Below are 14,594 nucleotides of genomic sequence, written 5' to 3' on the forward strand. Positions count from 1 at the left end.
AACTGATACCAAAGTTGGATTTAGTTATAATCAGTTACATGACAATGCCCACACGTATGATAAATTACCTTCTATTGGATCCAGGATGAGTCAGAGAGAGAGGTTACACGCGGAGCTCGAGTACATGGAACGATTACGAGGGATAAAGCGACGGCGAGAAGTACTACCTCACAGAGCTCAGTTAGATCTCCTTATGGGTGGTAAAAAAGTAGAGTTCAATGAAAGGTACGATTAATTGTGTGTTTTAAAAGCGTGTTAATGATTATACATTTAATTGAAAAAGAAATGTTTGCCAGTTTGAGAAATGGATAGTAAAATGAAACCAAGACATAATATACTCAGAAGGCTTGACTGAGCTGGTACTGAATCTTTATATTGTGGCATGTCCTGTGTTTAAAATACTGGAATTTTCCATACCATGTTTAAGGTTATACTTAAGCAGACAGAAAAAAAAAAGAGACAAATATGTACACCTGGACATCAATTTTGGTCAAGTAAATAGTTATTTAATTTTAGCAATGAATATGATGAAATTTATAATTATGTTCACAAGTTCTGAATTTTATTTTCGAAAACATGTTACGAAAACACAATTCATTAGTAAACAACAGTTTACCTACAGTCTTCAATTCAAGGCAATTGACGCATCATTTAAGATTTACAATTCTATTTCCTGATTGGTTGTTTATATTTAGGTCAGATTTGAAATTGACCAATGAGAGCTCTGCTTTTCATAATGACTTGATATAAGCTCATGTCCGTCACTCTTCATAGGAACATAGTTTTGATAATCTTTAAAACTTTGGCAATGAACAAATTATCTGATTTTTGTTCTGATAGATTGATTAATGGTTATTGATTTTTGATAAATGATTAATGATCGAGCAGTTTTTTTAAATGACTAATCAACATTATAAAAATTATTTTATTTTGACTTAAATCCAAGTAATATAATTATTGTATATTGTTAGTTTAATATAAATGAAATAACTTCAAATATCAAATATAAAATCATGTTACAATGGATTGATATACTTAAGCCCAATTTTCCTACACAAATTTGTTGTTTTCTGCCAATTTTCCCCTGTTTTCCAAGAAATTCTTTAATATTAAATCTTGAATATTTTTACTTTTCCTAAAATATTAGTACATTTTTCTCAGGTTTGATTTTATTGAAATATTTTGGCTCATCTAGATGGAAATCATAAATTTCATTGAGCGGTATGAAATATGATAATTTTTATATCACAAGATGAAAACAAATCCTGTATTAAGTGTATTTATAGAATAAAAAACTTGAATTTTCTGTTTATTCTATCCATTTTGCTCTTTTTATAAATACAATTTGAAAGATTTCCACTTAAATTTTGTGAATTGGCTGAATTTAGAAGAACACAACCAGACACCAGTGAAAATATTGAAAATATATTTCAATGTAGCGAAAAATAATTTTTTGCTGTGAAAATACGGAAAATGAAAATATGCATTTTATTTCATCAATATTTCTAAATATTTCATTAATGTATATAATAAGTAGTATAACTGTGGTTTTTTCTCAGGTTTCAGATTCAGAGAGAGATCGAGAAGTTAAAATCACTCATCTTGCCACAGCATGCCAAAGACCTGTTCCATGGACGAGGATTTGTTCTTCCCTCGTAAGCAATTTTGTTACTACTAATATTGAAACTTTACACTTACTTTTTACTTAATTTTGTGACACAGGTGAGCTTATAGGACTGATAGTTGGCCGTTGTTTGACATCAGTTGTCCACAGTTGTTTTCTATATCTTTAATATTTTTTTGAAACTTGCCTTGGATGTTCTTGTATGAATTTATATGGTTTGTGTTCATTGCATATTTAGTTCACCAGAGCTAAAAATAGTTTTAAATTGTGAAATCTAGAAAACTGCAACTGGCCTTAGCTTAGTTTTTCACTAAGGTGAGCAATAAAGAGCCATCTGTGAACTGCTCATTACAGCTGTATGTCTAATAAAACTGCATTCCTTTGTATAGACAGAAAGTATACAAATACCAATATACGAGGGGTTATCCAAAAATTAGTGGACTTTCTTTGTTGCGTAAAATATATTTGAGATATTAATTTGAAATTCTTACACTGCTTAGAAGAATTAATAACAAATAGACACTGAAAAAATCATGTGAGTAGCTTCTAACATTACAAAAATATTTAATTTTACATAAACACATGTCGGTGACAGAGGCGCACTCCAAAAAGTTATTGACGTCAACGTCATTATATTTTAAAGAATTACTTAAATGACACCATAGAAGAAACATGCGATGTTCAGCGGGTTTTCTACGTTAAATAGCAAAAATAGCAAAAAATGTACTGTGACTTACTGCGCTTTTCTACCGTGCGCCGGGTGCCGTGTATGTGCTTATTTACAAGCAATATAAAATCATTATTTATTGACACAATTAACTGTTCCTTTCAAAATGTGCTGATAATATTCTAAAATGTATGCTGATAATTTTTCATTACAATACACGTTGACGTTTAAGAGATATTTAAAAAGTCCACGAATTTTTGGATAACCCCTCGTATATGTAAATTATTCATGCTCGCTCAATTTCTTGTATAAAACCTACACTTTTAGCTTATTTAGATCATATTTAAGTGAGGCCCCTTGAGTAATCAACACTAGTGTAATATTAGTTAGAGAAAACATAGTAATGTCCCAGCAATAAAGCTTGAATCCATGCTTCCACAGTGTTAGTAAGAGGTACTGTAGCAACTGTGTCATTTGTATTGCTGGACTGTGACTCTGTTTTCATAGAATAAAATTGATTAGATTTATAGAAATAACCTGCCCTTTTGCCCCAGATGTAAGACTTTGTCAAAATTACAAAAAATGTTGGTCCTACTTTACTATAAAAAGATATAAAAAAGAAAAAGAATCGATTTATACTGATTTTTTTTTCTAATTTCAGAAATCACAATTCAGTTCACCCTAGACGACACTTTGATCCAAATTTTGATTTAGAAGATGAACGTAAGTGTAAAATTCATAAATAACTTCGAGTGAAACAGTGGTATTAATTTAAAAACTGCCACATTATTTTTATAACTATTTCAAAACTTCATTTTCTCTGGAAAGATGTCATAAGTCTTTAAACAATATAAAAGTGACTTAAAACCTTAGCAGCCACATCAGCAAATTTATAACCAGATTGCCTAGTTACTGGAAACATTGCCTCGAATGTGGTATCTGTTGCTTTTATACCATTTCCCTTCAAGCAGGCTTCAAAACTTAAAACTTAAAAAATATTTTCTTCACTTGCGAAACGTTTATATGAAAAAAGTTTATAAGTGAGGAATAATAAATTTTTGAATTCTAAATGCTGAGCTATATATTTAAAATTTGGGTTATGGGGTAAAAGGGAGATAACTTGCTGGAAATGGGATGTTATATAACTTGTAATAAAAAAAAATTGTAAATTTTGTGTTCACGATTTGTATGGTCCTTCTTCTCTGATGATAATTTCAATAAAATATATTTGCCTGCTGGGTTTCAACTTATTGCCTGCTTAAAATTCATTTCTAAAATAGTAGTTCACATGATATTAAAGGAACTCCATTGAGGTTTTTGACATGACAGGACTTATAATACCTTTTTGAGACAATTGTTCAATTTGATAAAGGTAAAGTCCAATAATATGTATGCAAAATTTCATATCATTTGCTCACTCCATTTTTCCTGAATATTTATTCTAATTGTGAAAAATGACCCGAATTTGAAAAGTGTTCCAACCATTTCACTCAAATTGGGCTCAGAATGGCACAAAATATTACTTTTAATTTCTGAATTTTTTTTTTTGATTATATTTTGTGTATCTTTCTGTTATAAATGTCACAGTTTATATATTTTAGAAATTTGAATGTTATGGGTTTAGTCTTTTAGACCTCAGTGGAGTTTACATCCTTATTTTTCATTTTGGAACTACAATGTGCTCTAATTGGAGTTGTCTCCCTTTGTTCATTTGCTTCAATTTAAATGTAATGATCTTGAATGTTATTGAGGTAGCTATGTGTTCAGTATTATATCAGAGTTTCCAAATAAGTTTTATTGTTTAATTAATCTTTAATAGAAACATAACTTTAGCAGGTGGTCATGATAATTATGTTTATAAATTTTAATTGTTGTGGCACCTGGAAATTAATCAAATATGGATGGGAAATGGTTAATATTTTTGTTGAAAATTGTTGCTTATACTTAATTGTAAGAAAATAATTCATGAAAATTTTCAATTCATAAAATTTGTTATTATTAATGAAATGATAAGTTGTATATCAAATAACAAAAGCTGTACTGGTCAGGGACCATCAACCGGACACTTTTTGAACATTTTTCTATACAAATTTCATAATTTTAAAGCTAGAGGTACGAAAATTTGACACAGTACAGCTAGGTTCTTCTCCTTACTAACAAACTAGTTTGTTTAGTTCTGATTATGTTGACACTTATATCTGAGGCTTGACAAGGATGGTATCAAAATTACCTAAATTGTACATACTACAGTACCATGTGTCCGGACAGATATGTAATAACGTTGATTTAATTCAGATAAAAGCTTTGGTGTTCTTTTTTTATTTTTAACATGACACACAATATTTCAGCAGCAAATGCTGAAGTTTTGGATATTCTATTCTTTACTTTGCAAATAATTATTGCTGTTATATGAGGTCAGGCATTGCTTTCTTGACCCCCAAATTTCAACGTCAACATTCTTGAAATAGACATTAAAATATTACCATTTACGGAGGTTGAAATAAATTCATTTACTTAATTATAGAAGAAACATGTATTTATTGTTGATAAAAAAGTGACTGACAACCACTGAACAAAGAAAATTCTAAATCAAGCATTTTCGGGGCCGTCCGGGTTTGGTGGTTGTCCGGTTTTCGTGGTCCCCAACCAGTAGTAGTAGCTAGAAATTATAATTTATAAGTTATTTATAAGCAAATATTTTTGAAAATATACTGTAGTTTGCATTATAGTTCTTAAGCCATAACTAGATGCTATAGAAAATTGATTATCATATGTAATTAATTACCAGCAGCTTCTTAGTACATAATAATCAGCATATCGTCACCTTAGTGCTGTAACGTTTTGATTGTCCTATTAAATTATATAAAGAGTTAACACGTTACTGCACTAAGGAGATAATATATGCATTATGTTGTTAATTATGGCAAAACTTTGTAACAGTAACTGTATAACTAGTTAGTGATTTAAACTAGTATCTATGATTGTAATGCCAGTTGTTTGTTTGTATACAAATATAGGGCACATATATAACGCAAATGCTTAGAAAATAATAACAAAATAGAAGAGAAATAGAAAAATTCTTATAACATAGATTTTCAACACACGTCCGGGAGAAACTGTGTCATTTATTTAGAAAATATCTGTAAACTATGATTGTTTTACAGTCAGTAGTCCGTTCTCACCAGAAAAGTATTCATTCAACCCGGAAACGGGGCGTGTACAGCCTCGGAATCGACAGTACCCCGCCGACCAATCTAGCTCATTACCAAAGATTAACAATAAAGGATATTTATTAGGTACATGTTTTTATTTAACCCCTGTTTCTTGCTTATATTGTTAGTATGATGATATAATGTTTATTAAACAGATAATCTACTAACATTCTAACTATAGATTAACTTCACAATGTTGTTACAGTGTTTTAATGCTTTCTATATGACTTTGTGCTTACAAGTACTGATATCTGCAAACACTCTTCATTTACGGAGAGAGAAAAGTTGTGTATTGAAATTGATATTTCATACATGCTTCTTATTTATCACTGAAGAAAGTAAATTTTTTACCTGTTAAACATGATATTGATGTTTGGAAACATTCTCTTTAGTTATTGAAGAACCAGTTTTAAGTATTGAAAATTATTTTTGAAAATTCTCTTCATTTTATGGAGGTGCAATAAGTTGTTATTAACATTATATTATGATATCTGCATGATGTCATCGGCATTAAGCAACTGAGTACATGGAGTAACAAGCTAATGGGTTTTAATGTATTTCAATTTGAATTTATACTTAGTACTATTACTTTGTTCCTAAATTTCTTGACAGAACTCTAGATAGATTGACTGGTTAAAATTTTAAAATATCTAGATTGGGATGAGAAGAACAGCAACTTCGTTCTGCTTTATCTCTTATATTTTTTTAGAATTATGAAGATATACACTGAAATTTTAGATTCTATTCAAATAACTGTAAGAATTTCATGAATTTTCATGTCCAGTATTGAAATATTATGTTGATCAACCGACCTTATAGCAAAATAAAATTATAATTTCTAACATGTTTAGAGATTTTTATGTGGACAGTTACGAAAGTAAAGCTACATTTTCAAAATAATTTCTTTACAATGTCAAGTGAATTGGGTAGCATATTTTCAGACTGAATTGGTGAAAACTTACTAAATTTTATCAAGAAATTCCCAAAATCATTTCCAAGCCTGTCTCCACCCACTTTAGCTCATTAGGGTAAGCATGAAGTTGGTAATTCAAGGGTCACTGTGCTTCAATCCTTGGGCAAGGAAAAATTTCTTCATTTGGTCATTTCATCATGTGATATTTAGTCATGGGCATTAATTTAAGTCTAATCGTCATTTGTCTCTCACTGCTGATTCAGAATTCAAGTGGCAAAAGTTCAGAGAAAAGTCAGAGAAAACTGCTTATTACCGGTTAGTTATCTAGGAAAGCTTGTCAAATAAATTGTCTGCCGAGATATGACCAAATATGTGTTAGAAATGGCTTAATAAACAGAAAAACAAACTTCGAGTTACCAGTGCTGGCATATGATTAATCAGAAGCATGGCTGATGGCCTTAAGCAGGGCTCAAACCTTTTTGCCCTGGTTTACAGGCTGAAACATAACCAACAGGCCAGTCGGTGGTTCTACTCAGGTGCCCGTGTATGCCTGAAATAATGCGCGGAAGAGCACCTTAGGTCTTCCTCCACCAGTAAACATATGACTTATACTGTGTCAATGTAATGTAAAACCCAATAAACAGGCCTTAAATTTAAATGGACAGATTATATAGTACACAAAAACCAACAGTCAAGGCAAAAGCATCTAATAGCTAATTGATACCGGTATTTGTGTGTGGTTTGATGAGTTTGGCTAGAAATAAAAATGATTTTCTTTCTTTTTTTGGCTAATTTTGAGGCTTTTAACTGATGTTGGAATGGGTATATTGGAAGTGTTGCTTAGTAACTATATATATAGCTCTGATACCTATACAGTGCTTATGCATTTAGAAAAAAGAGGAAACAATTTTATTTCAAAAATATGTACATGTACTTTATTTGGCATGAAATAGATCTACTTATGTTGAAAAATAGTTACTGAATGTTTCTTATTAAAATCATACTGATTTTGAAAGGTGACTTTTGCTATTAAAATGGTTTCTCATACTCCTAAATCAACATTTCAGAGAAAAAAAACTTCTGATTATGATTTACCTACCTTAATTATGATTTTTTATGTTCAGTTATTGTAGAAATACAGTCATAAAGTAATATTTTGTGATAATTTCACCTTGTACTTTGGAATTGTCAGCTTATATATGAGAGATTTTGCTGACTGTGTGTCAGTCATTGAAATTTATTGCTAAATTGTTATCAGTATTAAAATACCCTTTCATTACATATGTAAATTTAGTAGTTAAAATTTATTGCTATGTCCCAAATTGCTATTTAAGTGGAAGTATAACTGATATTTTTTTTGCAATTTTATGAGATAATCCTTATAAAAAAAGAGAATGAAAATTCAAATTTTATAAATTCAGTATTGTATTGCCTTGATGAACTGAGTGAGCATGTAGAATTAGATAAGATTTTTTTTCTCCTGTTTCCACAAAATATCTTAAATGGACTTGTCCATCATTCAATCTGGCCAAAACCTTTCATTATTTTTAGGGAAAACTTCAAAATAATATGTACGTACTGAGTAACAAGCAGTGCAGACCATGCTCAGACAGCATGGATGTGCTGGCACTGATCACAGGGGTAGATTCTGCAGGCTATGTTTTCAACCAGCCTGTTTCCTTTCACTTAATTCATAAACATGTTGATCGGCCATTTTTAACATAAAATCATTTGGGTTTTTTTCGGATTCAACCTTTTAAGATGTACTAGTTACAAATTTTACTGATATCTTTGTTATTTTTTTCCGTTAGTAAACAAGAGAATATTGTAATAAGATGGCTATATCTACTTTTGAGTGGAGTTTACTAACAAAATTAATCTTTTTTTTTTTGTAAAATAAGCTTTTCTGATTTTTGATTTGGAGTTGATAACACAATATTTATTTAAAATTGTTGGTAAAATACTTAAACCTATGTTTTAATAAGAGAATAAAGTGTCACTCAAAAGTAGATACAGTATAACTCTTCCTTAAAACCAAAAGATTGATCTCTTGTGAAAGACAATGATAAGGGGAAAAATTTAAACAAAAACAATTTTTAAAAAAGAAACTTTTTCCATTTTGATGTAAAGAGTTGTTCAAAAATGATAAAGAAACAGTGAAAATTCAAACTGTTAATATTTTTTCAGCCATGAAATCAATGCTAAAAAAATCATTGCAATGCATGTTTTTCTCACATTTTCTTTTCACTTTTCCTGGCTCAAATTATATATGTGAAACTGCTTTAGCTCATATTATATGTGAAACTGGCTCAAATTATATGTGAAACTGTTGCATATGATAATATATACTTGGCACAAATGATAAACTGAATTTGCACCTCTCAATTCCAATTGCAACAAATGAAGCTCACCAGTTTTTAAGTAATTAACACTAAAGCTTTTAACTGTTTTATGCCAAGGGGAGGTTCACTTTAGACGGGTTCTTCTGTATTAAAAAAGGAAAATCACTCCACTGGATATTATTCAACTGTGTCTGTTTTTATTCAAATATTTTCACAATAAGTTAGGAATATAAATAATTCATCACAGATGAGAAAATTATATTTAAAATTTTATCTTAATCTTATAAAATCTGTTCATGAATAAACTTATTATACGTAAAGAATAAACTTATTATTCATAAATTTTACCCATGTTTAGAGGATACGTTTTGTATTTTTGTTCTTGATTATTATGTAAATACAAGCTGATATTTGCTTCTATTAAATAACCAACTCTTTATCTTTTTACTTCCATATTAATTATTTCCTTAGTCATCTTTCATAAATTTTATAACTTTATAATTTTCATTAACATTTTTATATATTTAATTAATTAATTTATATTTCCATGCAAGTGTTGTCCACTCCTATGTATGCCAGTGATAATTGTACGAGTGGTCAGTGACGTCACTTAAGTAAACAAACGTTTATGTCAATTAAATGTAATATTGTTGCGTTTTATTTATGACAGGCCACGGTGCTCCGATCATACTTTCGAAGGAAAAACGCACTGTAGAGAGTATCAAAGCGAGGCTTCGAATACCAACTAGTATGATCATGGCATAATTAACGAAACTTTTCAAAAACGGGAGAAATATTAAAAAGAAAATTTTTTAGAAACCATGAAAATTAATGTTGAGAATATTTTTTTTTATAATGGGAATACTAAATATTTAACAATTTAGATAACATGTAGATAAAATTTTACTGAGAAATTGAATTAAAATACAAAATTTGTGGATGATAATTTTTTGTTACACATCACAATAAATAAAAAATAATAATGATAATTTGAATTTCAAACTTGTTAAGATTTATACTTGAATAGATTGCTTGTTGGTATTTTCCCGAAAAAGCTTGCATGCGTGTGCAGTGGCTACTATTTTTAGCTTTGGAGATGGGTTTATTTATGGATTGTGCTGATATGTATAATATACAGATTTGTGTAACATTTCTAACTTTTGTAAAGACGCATCAAAAATTGTGGCTGTGGTACAGATTTAAGAGTGAATATAATTGTCACAATTTTTGAGTTGTCTATCTGTTACAATTGTTGTCTTGTAATCAATGTCTAAATGTAACAAGAGTTTTTGGACTTACTTGAAGACTAAAATAATAATTTTCAAGAATTAATGATACAGATTATAGAAAAATTATTTTGCAGCTATTTATTTACCTTCAAGTTATTTGATATTGTTTTTTGTTTTTTTTTTAAGTATATAATTTTTTTCTGTCATCTAATTTAAAGATTTTATTTTTCATTTTTATGTAAGCTTAGCTCTGAAGAATGTATGAATGTCTAGTTTATGTTCTAATGAAGTTTAGAACGTAAAAAGTAAGCAAATAGTTCTTCTATCCGAACCTCACAGTCCATACAGATTTCTTAAACTTACAGATCATCCAAAATTACCACTTTCAAAATATACTGTTATTGTATATCATGTCCTTTGCATAATTCCTGTTATGTTCTTCAGAGTTATGGCCCCTGGATATTTAAAAAAAAAGCAATTATATGAAAAAGCTATTGGTTGGTTTAGCCATCTTCTTTCTTTGTAAATTTGAAGAAATTTTTAACAACTAGGGATGATAAACAGTGATGTATCTTCTTAACATATTTATACCCCCAAAAACGAAGTTTGGGGGGGTATATAGGAGTCACCCGGTGGTCGGTCGGTCGGTCGGTCGGTCGGTCGGTCGGGCGGTCGGTCGGTCGGTCGGTCGGTCGGTCCAGACGGCCGTTGCATTTTCCTTGTTCGGAGCATAACTTGAAGAGTAATGGTTGGAATTCAATATTACTACATACAATGGTCAAGCACATTGAGAGGAAGTGCAGTGCACAAGAACCAAAACTCTATCTTGACTAATTACAGAGTTATTGCCCTTTGTTACTTTTCCTTGTCCGGGGCATAACTTGAAAACTACTGGTTGGAATTCAAAACAACTTCATACAATTGTCAAACACAATAAGGGGAAGTGCAGTGCACAAGAACCATAACTCTATCTAAAGTAATTACAGAGTTATTGCCCTTTGTTGCTTTTCCATTGCTTTTTTTTTTGTCCGTTGCATTTTCCTTGTCCGGAGCATAACTTGAAGACTAATGGTTGGAATTCAATATAACTACATACAATGGTCAAGCACATTGAGAGGAAGTGCAGTGCGTAAGAAACATAACTCTATCTTGACTAATTACAGAGTTATTGCCCTTTGTTACTTTTCCTTGTCCGTGGCATAACTTGAAAACTACTGGTTGGAATTCAAAACAACTTCATACAATTGTCAAACACAATAAGGGGAAGTGCAGTGCACAAGAACCATAACTCTATCTAAAGTAATTACAGAGTTATTGCCCTTTGTTGCTTTTCAATTGCCTTCTTTTTTTTGTCCGGAGCATAACTTGAAGACTAATGTTTGGAATTCAATATAACTACATACAATGGTCAAGCACATTGAGAGTAAGTGCAGTGCATAAGAACCATAACTCTATCTAAAGTAATTACAGAGTTATTGCCCTTTATTTCTTTTCCATTGCTTTCTTTTGTCCGGACCATAACTTGAAGACTAATTGTTGGAATTCATTATAACTTCATACAATGGTCCAGCACATTGAGAGAAAGTGCAGTGCACAAGAACCATAACTCCATTTTGACTTATTACAGAGTTACTGCCCTTTGTTTCTTTTCCTTGTCCAGAGCATGACTTTAAAACTACTGGTTGGAATTCAAAACAACTTCATACAATGGTCAAGCACAATAAGGGGAAGTGCACTGCACAAGAACCATAACTCCATCTTGACTAATTACAGAGTTATTGTCCTTTGTTACTTTTCCATTGCTTTCTTTTGTCCGGACCATAACTTGAAGACTTATTGTTGGAATTCATTATAACTTCATACAATGGTCAAGCACATTGAGAGGAAGTGCAGTGCATAAGAACCATAACTCTATCTTGACTAATTACAGAGTTATTGCCCTTTGTTACTTTTCCTTGTCCAGAGCATAACTTGAAAACTACTGTTTGGAATTCAGTACAACTTCATACAGTTGTCAAGGACATTCAAAGGAAGTGCAGTGCACAAGAGTCATAACTCCATTTTGACAAAATACAGAGTTACTGCCCTTTGATACTTTTCCTTGTCCGAAGCATAACTTAAAACGTACTGGTTGGAATTCAAAACAACTTCATACAATGGTCAAGCACAATAAGAGGAAGTGCAGTGCACAAGAACTATATAACTCTATCTTCAGTATTTATAGAGTTATTGCCCTTTGTTCTTTTTCTTTGTCTTTCTGGACTTATTACAGAGTAATTCAATTAAACTTCATCAATGGCCAACCACATTGAAAGGAAATGCAACATACATGAACCACAATTATCTTTAATTGCCCACAACCATAACTCTATGTTTCAATTCTTTTACAAGGTATTCTGTTACTAGTAACATCCTCATTTCCGAAGCAGACTTGTGGGGGTATTAATCACATTTAGTGATAGTTCTAGTTTTTATAAATTTGAAGGCATTTTATCTGATTATTTTTAAAAGATAATAAAATGATTGAAAATACCAGCATTAAGCCTCTGCTGATTATCTGTAGACAACTTTCGGGCACAGAAAGGCGAGCCAATTCCTGTTAAAACTCCGAACCCATTCAGTGTGGAAATGGAAGATACATGGACACCTTACGTGACGCGGCAGTCAACTGTTATATCGCCAATAGGGCGGGCAGGCAGTAAGTCTCCAGCTGTCCCATTTTCACCACGACGGTACACGATGAAAGCGAGTGAATCGCCAGATTTAACATTGTACCCTGTTTCCCAAGGACTTATTTCACCAAGATATGGTACAGGACTGGGGGGTGGGCGGAGTTACATAAATTACCTCTAAATGCATGGAAGTCTAAATCACTTCTTCACTTACTTTACTTAAATTATGCATGAAACTTGCATATCTAAGAAAACTGTGACACAAATTAATGATTAATGGAAAGTGTTGGGTTTGTTAATTTGAAAAACAAAAAGATACGGGTGAGTGATATTGCCAGAAATAGAATGACATTTAAAAATAATATAAATAGACCAATTTTTTTTAGAAATTTTCCCAGATTTTTAAAATCTTTTACAAATTTCTTCTTTGTATCAAAGTTGAATAGACTGTTGCACTGATAATTTCATAATGTTCAAGCATTGTCATGATTACTGTCAAGATTTTTGAATGAACGAAATTTTGGTAACTGAATTTTGATTTATTGGGCTCGTTGCTGTTGAAAAAAAAAGGCGACATACAGTATTATAAAAGCAAATTTTCAATAATTTTCTTCTTATTTCATGTTGTTCTCGCATGTTTTCAATTGTTAACATTCACATAGATTTATGGATTATAAGATTTTGATATATTTGATCAATTCGATGAACTTCAAAAGCTATTTTTGCATGCAGTGTTTGATACTTTGACACATTAATTTTAGAACAATCATTTTTAATCAAACTAGTAAAAAGTTTTGAAAGTGGCATGATTGATTATTATTTTTGTTTTACAGTTAGAAGCATGTTGCATGGTTTTTGACCATTTTACGGGTTCTGTGTGTGAAAGTTGTAACTTTGTGTAATCTATGGTGGCTGAATTGTGCCATGTTGAATTTCGGCTCCATGGGGAGCAAGACAAACCTACAAGGATACTATAAAATGGTGAACTTAACATATTTTCGCCAAGCAAAAAGAATACGACATGGTATATCAACCACCATAATAATCAGTATTCACATCATATTCTTTTTTATGTAATAGCCAATGCATGTCTGATATTTTTTTCTTTCTTCATTTATCATAACTGTACCAAAAATATTGAGAGAAAAATCCATTTTACACCCTTTTGGAAGTAGTCATTTTGACCAATCCAATAAAAGTCAATACCTGCAAAAGTGTAATAACTGTATAGTGAAAAGTATTTTTTTGATATTCAATTTAGAATAGACAATGTAATGTTTCTTTTTCAATTAGAGAAACAGACATTTTAATCTGTTCTTTGATCAAACAATTTTCTGGTGATTTAACTGAATTGTTAATCAAACAGACGTTGTCAAATTTTATGCAATACACCAAAGCTTAATCCTGTGAAGGATTAAGGGTATTTTCAATCCAATAATCTTAACATAATAAATAAGATCTCTGTTTTATAGTTCAAGCGATCTGACAAGTTCACGAGATCTTTACGACGTCATTTCAAGCATATTTTTTGTTATATTCTCGTAATTCCCTAGTCATCAATTTTAATAGCTCTATGTTATCTTGTTTCAATACCCCTTTGAGAAAACATAATGTTTCTTAAAACGTAAAATAGTGTGAGATAAGACTCACCATAATGTGTGAAATAGAAAATGAACTTGTCGCGAGGAAAATGGATGGATATAAAAGAAAGAAAGTGCCGCCAGCTTTGAAAGATGTTGGATTAGGGGGATTAATGCTGAAAAGGCTTATCAGTAAGATGTTTAACCTTTTTATACTGTCATGTATAAAAATATAGAATTTGTTAGACGTCTTTGTTTCAAGTTTTGATGATTCATATAATATATGCACATTTTTTCCTTAACACACACATACTTTAAGATGATATTCATTTTAAAGTTGGAACATAATTGAAGA

General features: G+C 30.9%; 1 protein-coding gene across 17 annotated transcripts in view; it reads left to right on the plus strand.

Annotated features, from left to right (window-relative positions):
• Positions 1–14,594, plus strand: part of LOC132736071 (uncharacterized) — a 62,708-nt gene that overhangs the window by 25,541 nt on the left and 22,573 nt on the right. For 12 of the 17 annotated variants that reach the window (XM_060723121.1, XM_060723120.1, XM_060723123.1 and 9 more), the window contains 5 exons: positions 85–225; positions 1,560–1,655; positions 2,953–3,014; positions 5,456–5,587; positions 12,551–12,796. In XM_060723121.1, the coding sequence (XP_060579104.1) occupies positions 85–225; positions 1,560–1,655; positions 2,953–3,014; positions 5,456–5,587; positions 12,551–12,796 (677 nt within the window). Of the gene's footprint in view, positions 1–84; positions 226–1,559; positions 1,656–2,952; positions 3,015–5,455; positions 5,588–9,428; positions 9,507–12,550; positions 12,797–14,594 lie in introns of all 17 variants that reach the window. The other 5 variants (XM_060723125.1, XM_060723138.1, XM_060723124.1 and 2 more) reach the window with 4 other exon arrangements.

Source organism: Ruditapes philippinarum, unplaced genomic scaffold (genome assembly GCF_026571515.1).
Source record: "Ruditapes philippinarum isolate M1 unplaced genomic scaffold, ASM2657151v2 ctg4815_1_1_1_1, whole genome shotgun sequence".
In the NCBI taxonomy this organism is placed as follows: domain Eukaryota; kingdom Metazoa; phylum Mollusca; class Bivalvia; order Venerida; family Veneridae; genus Ruditapes; species Ruditapes philippinarum.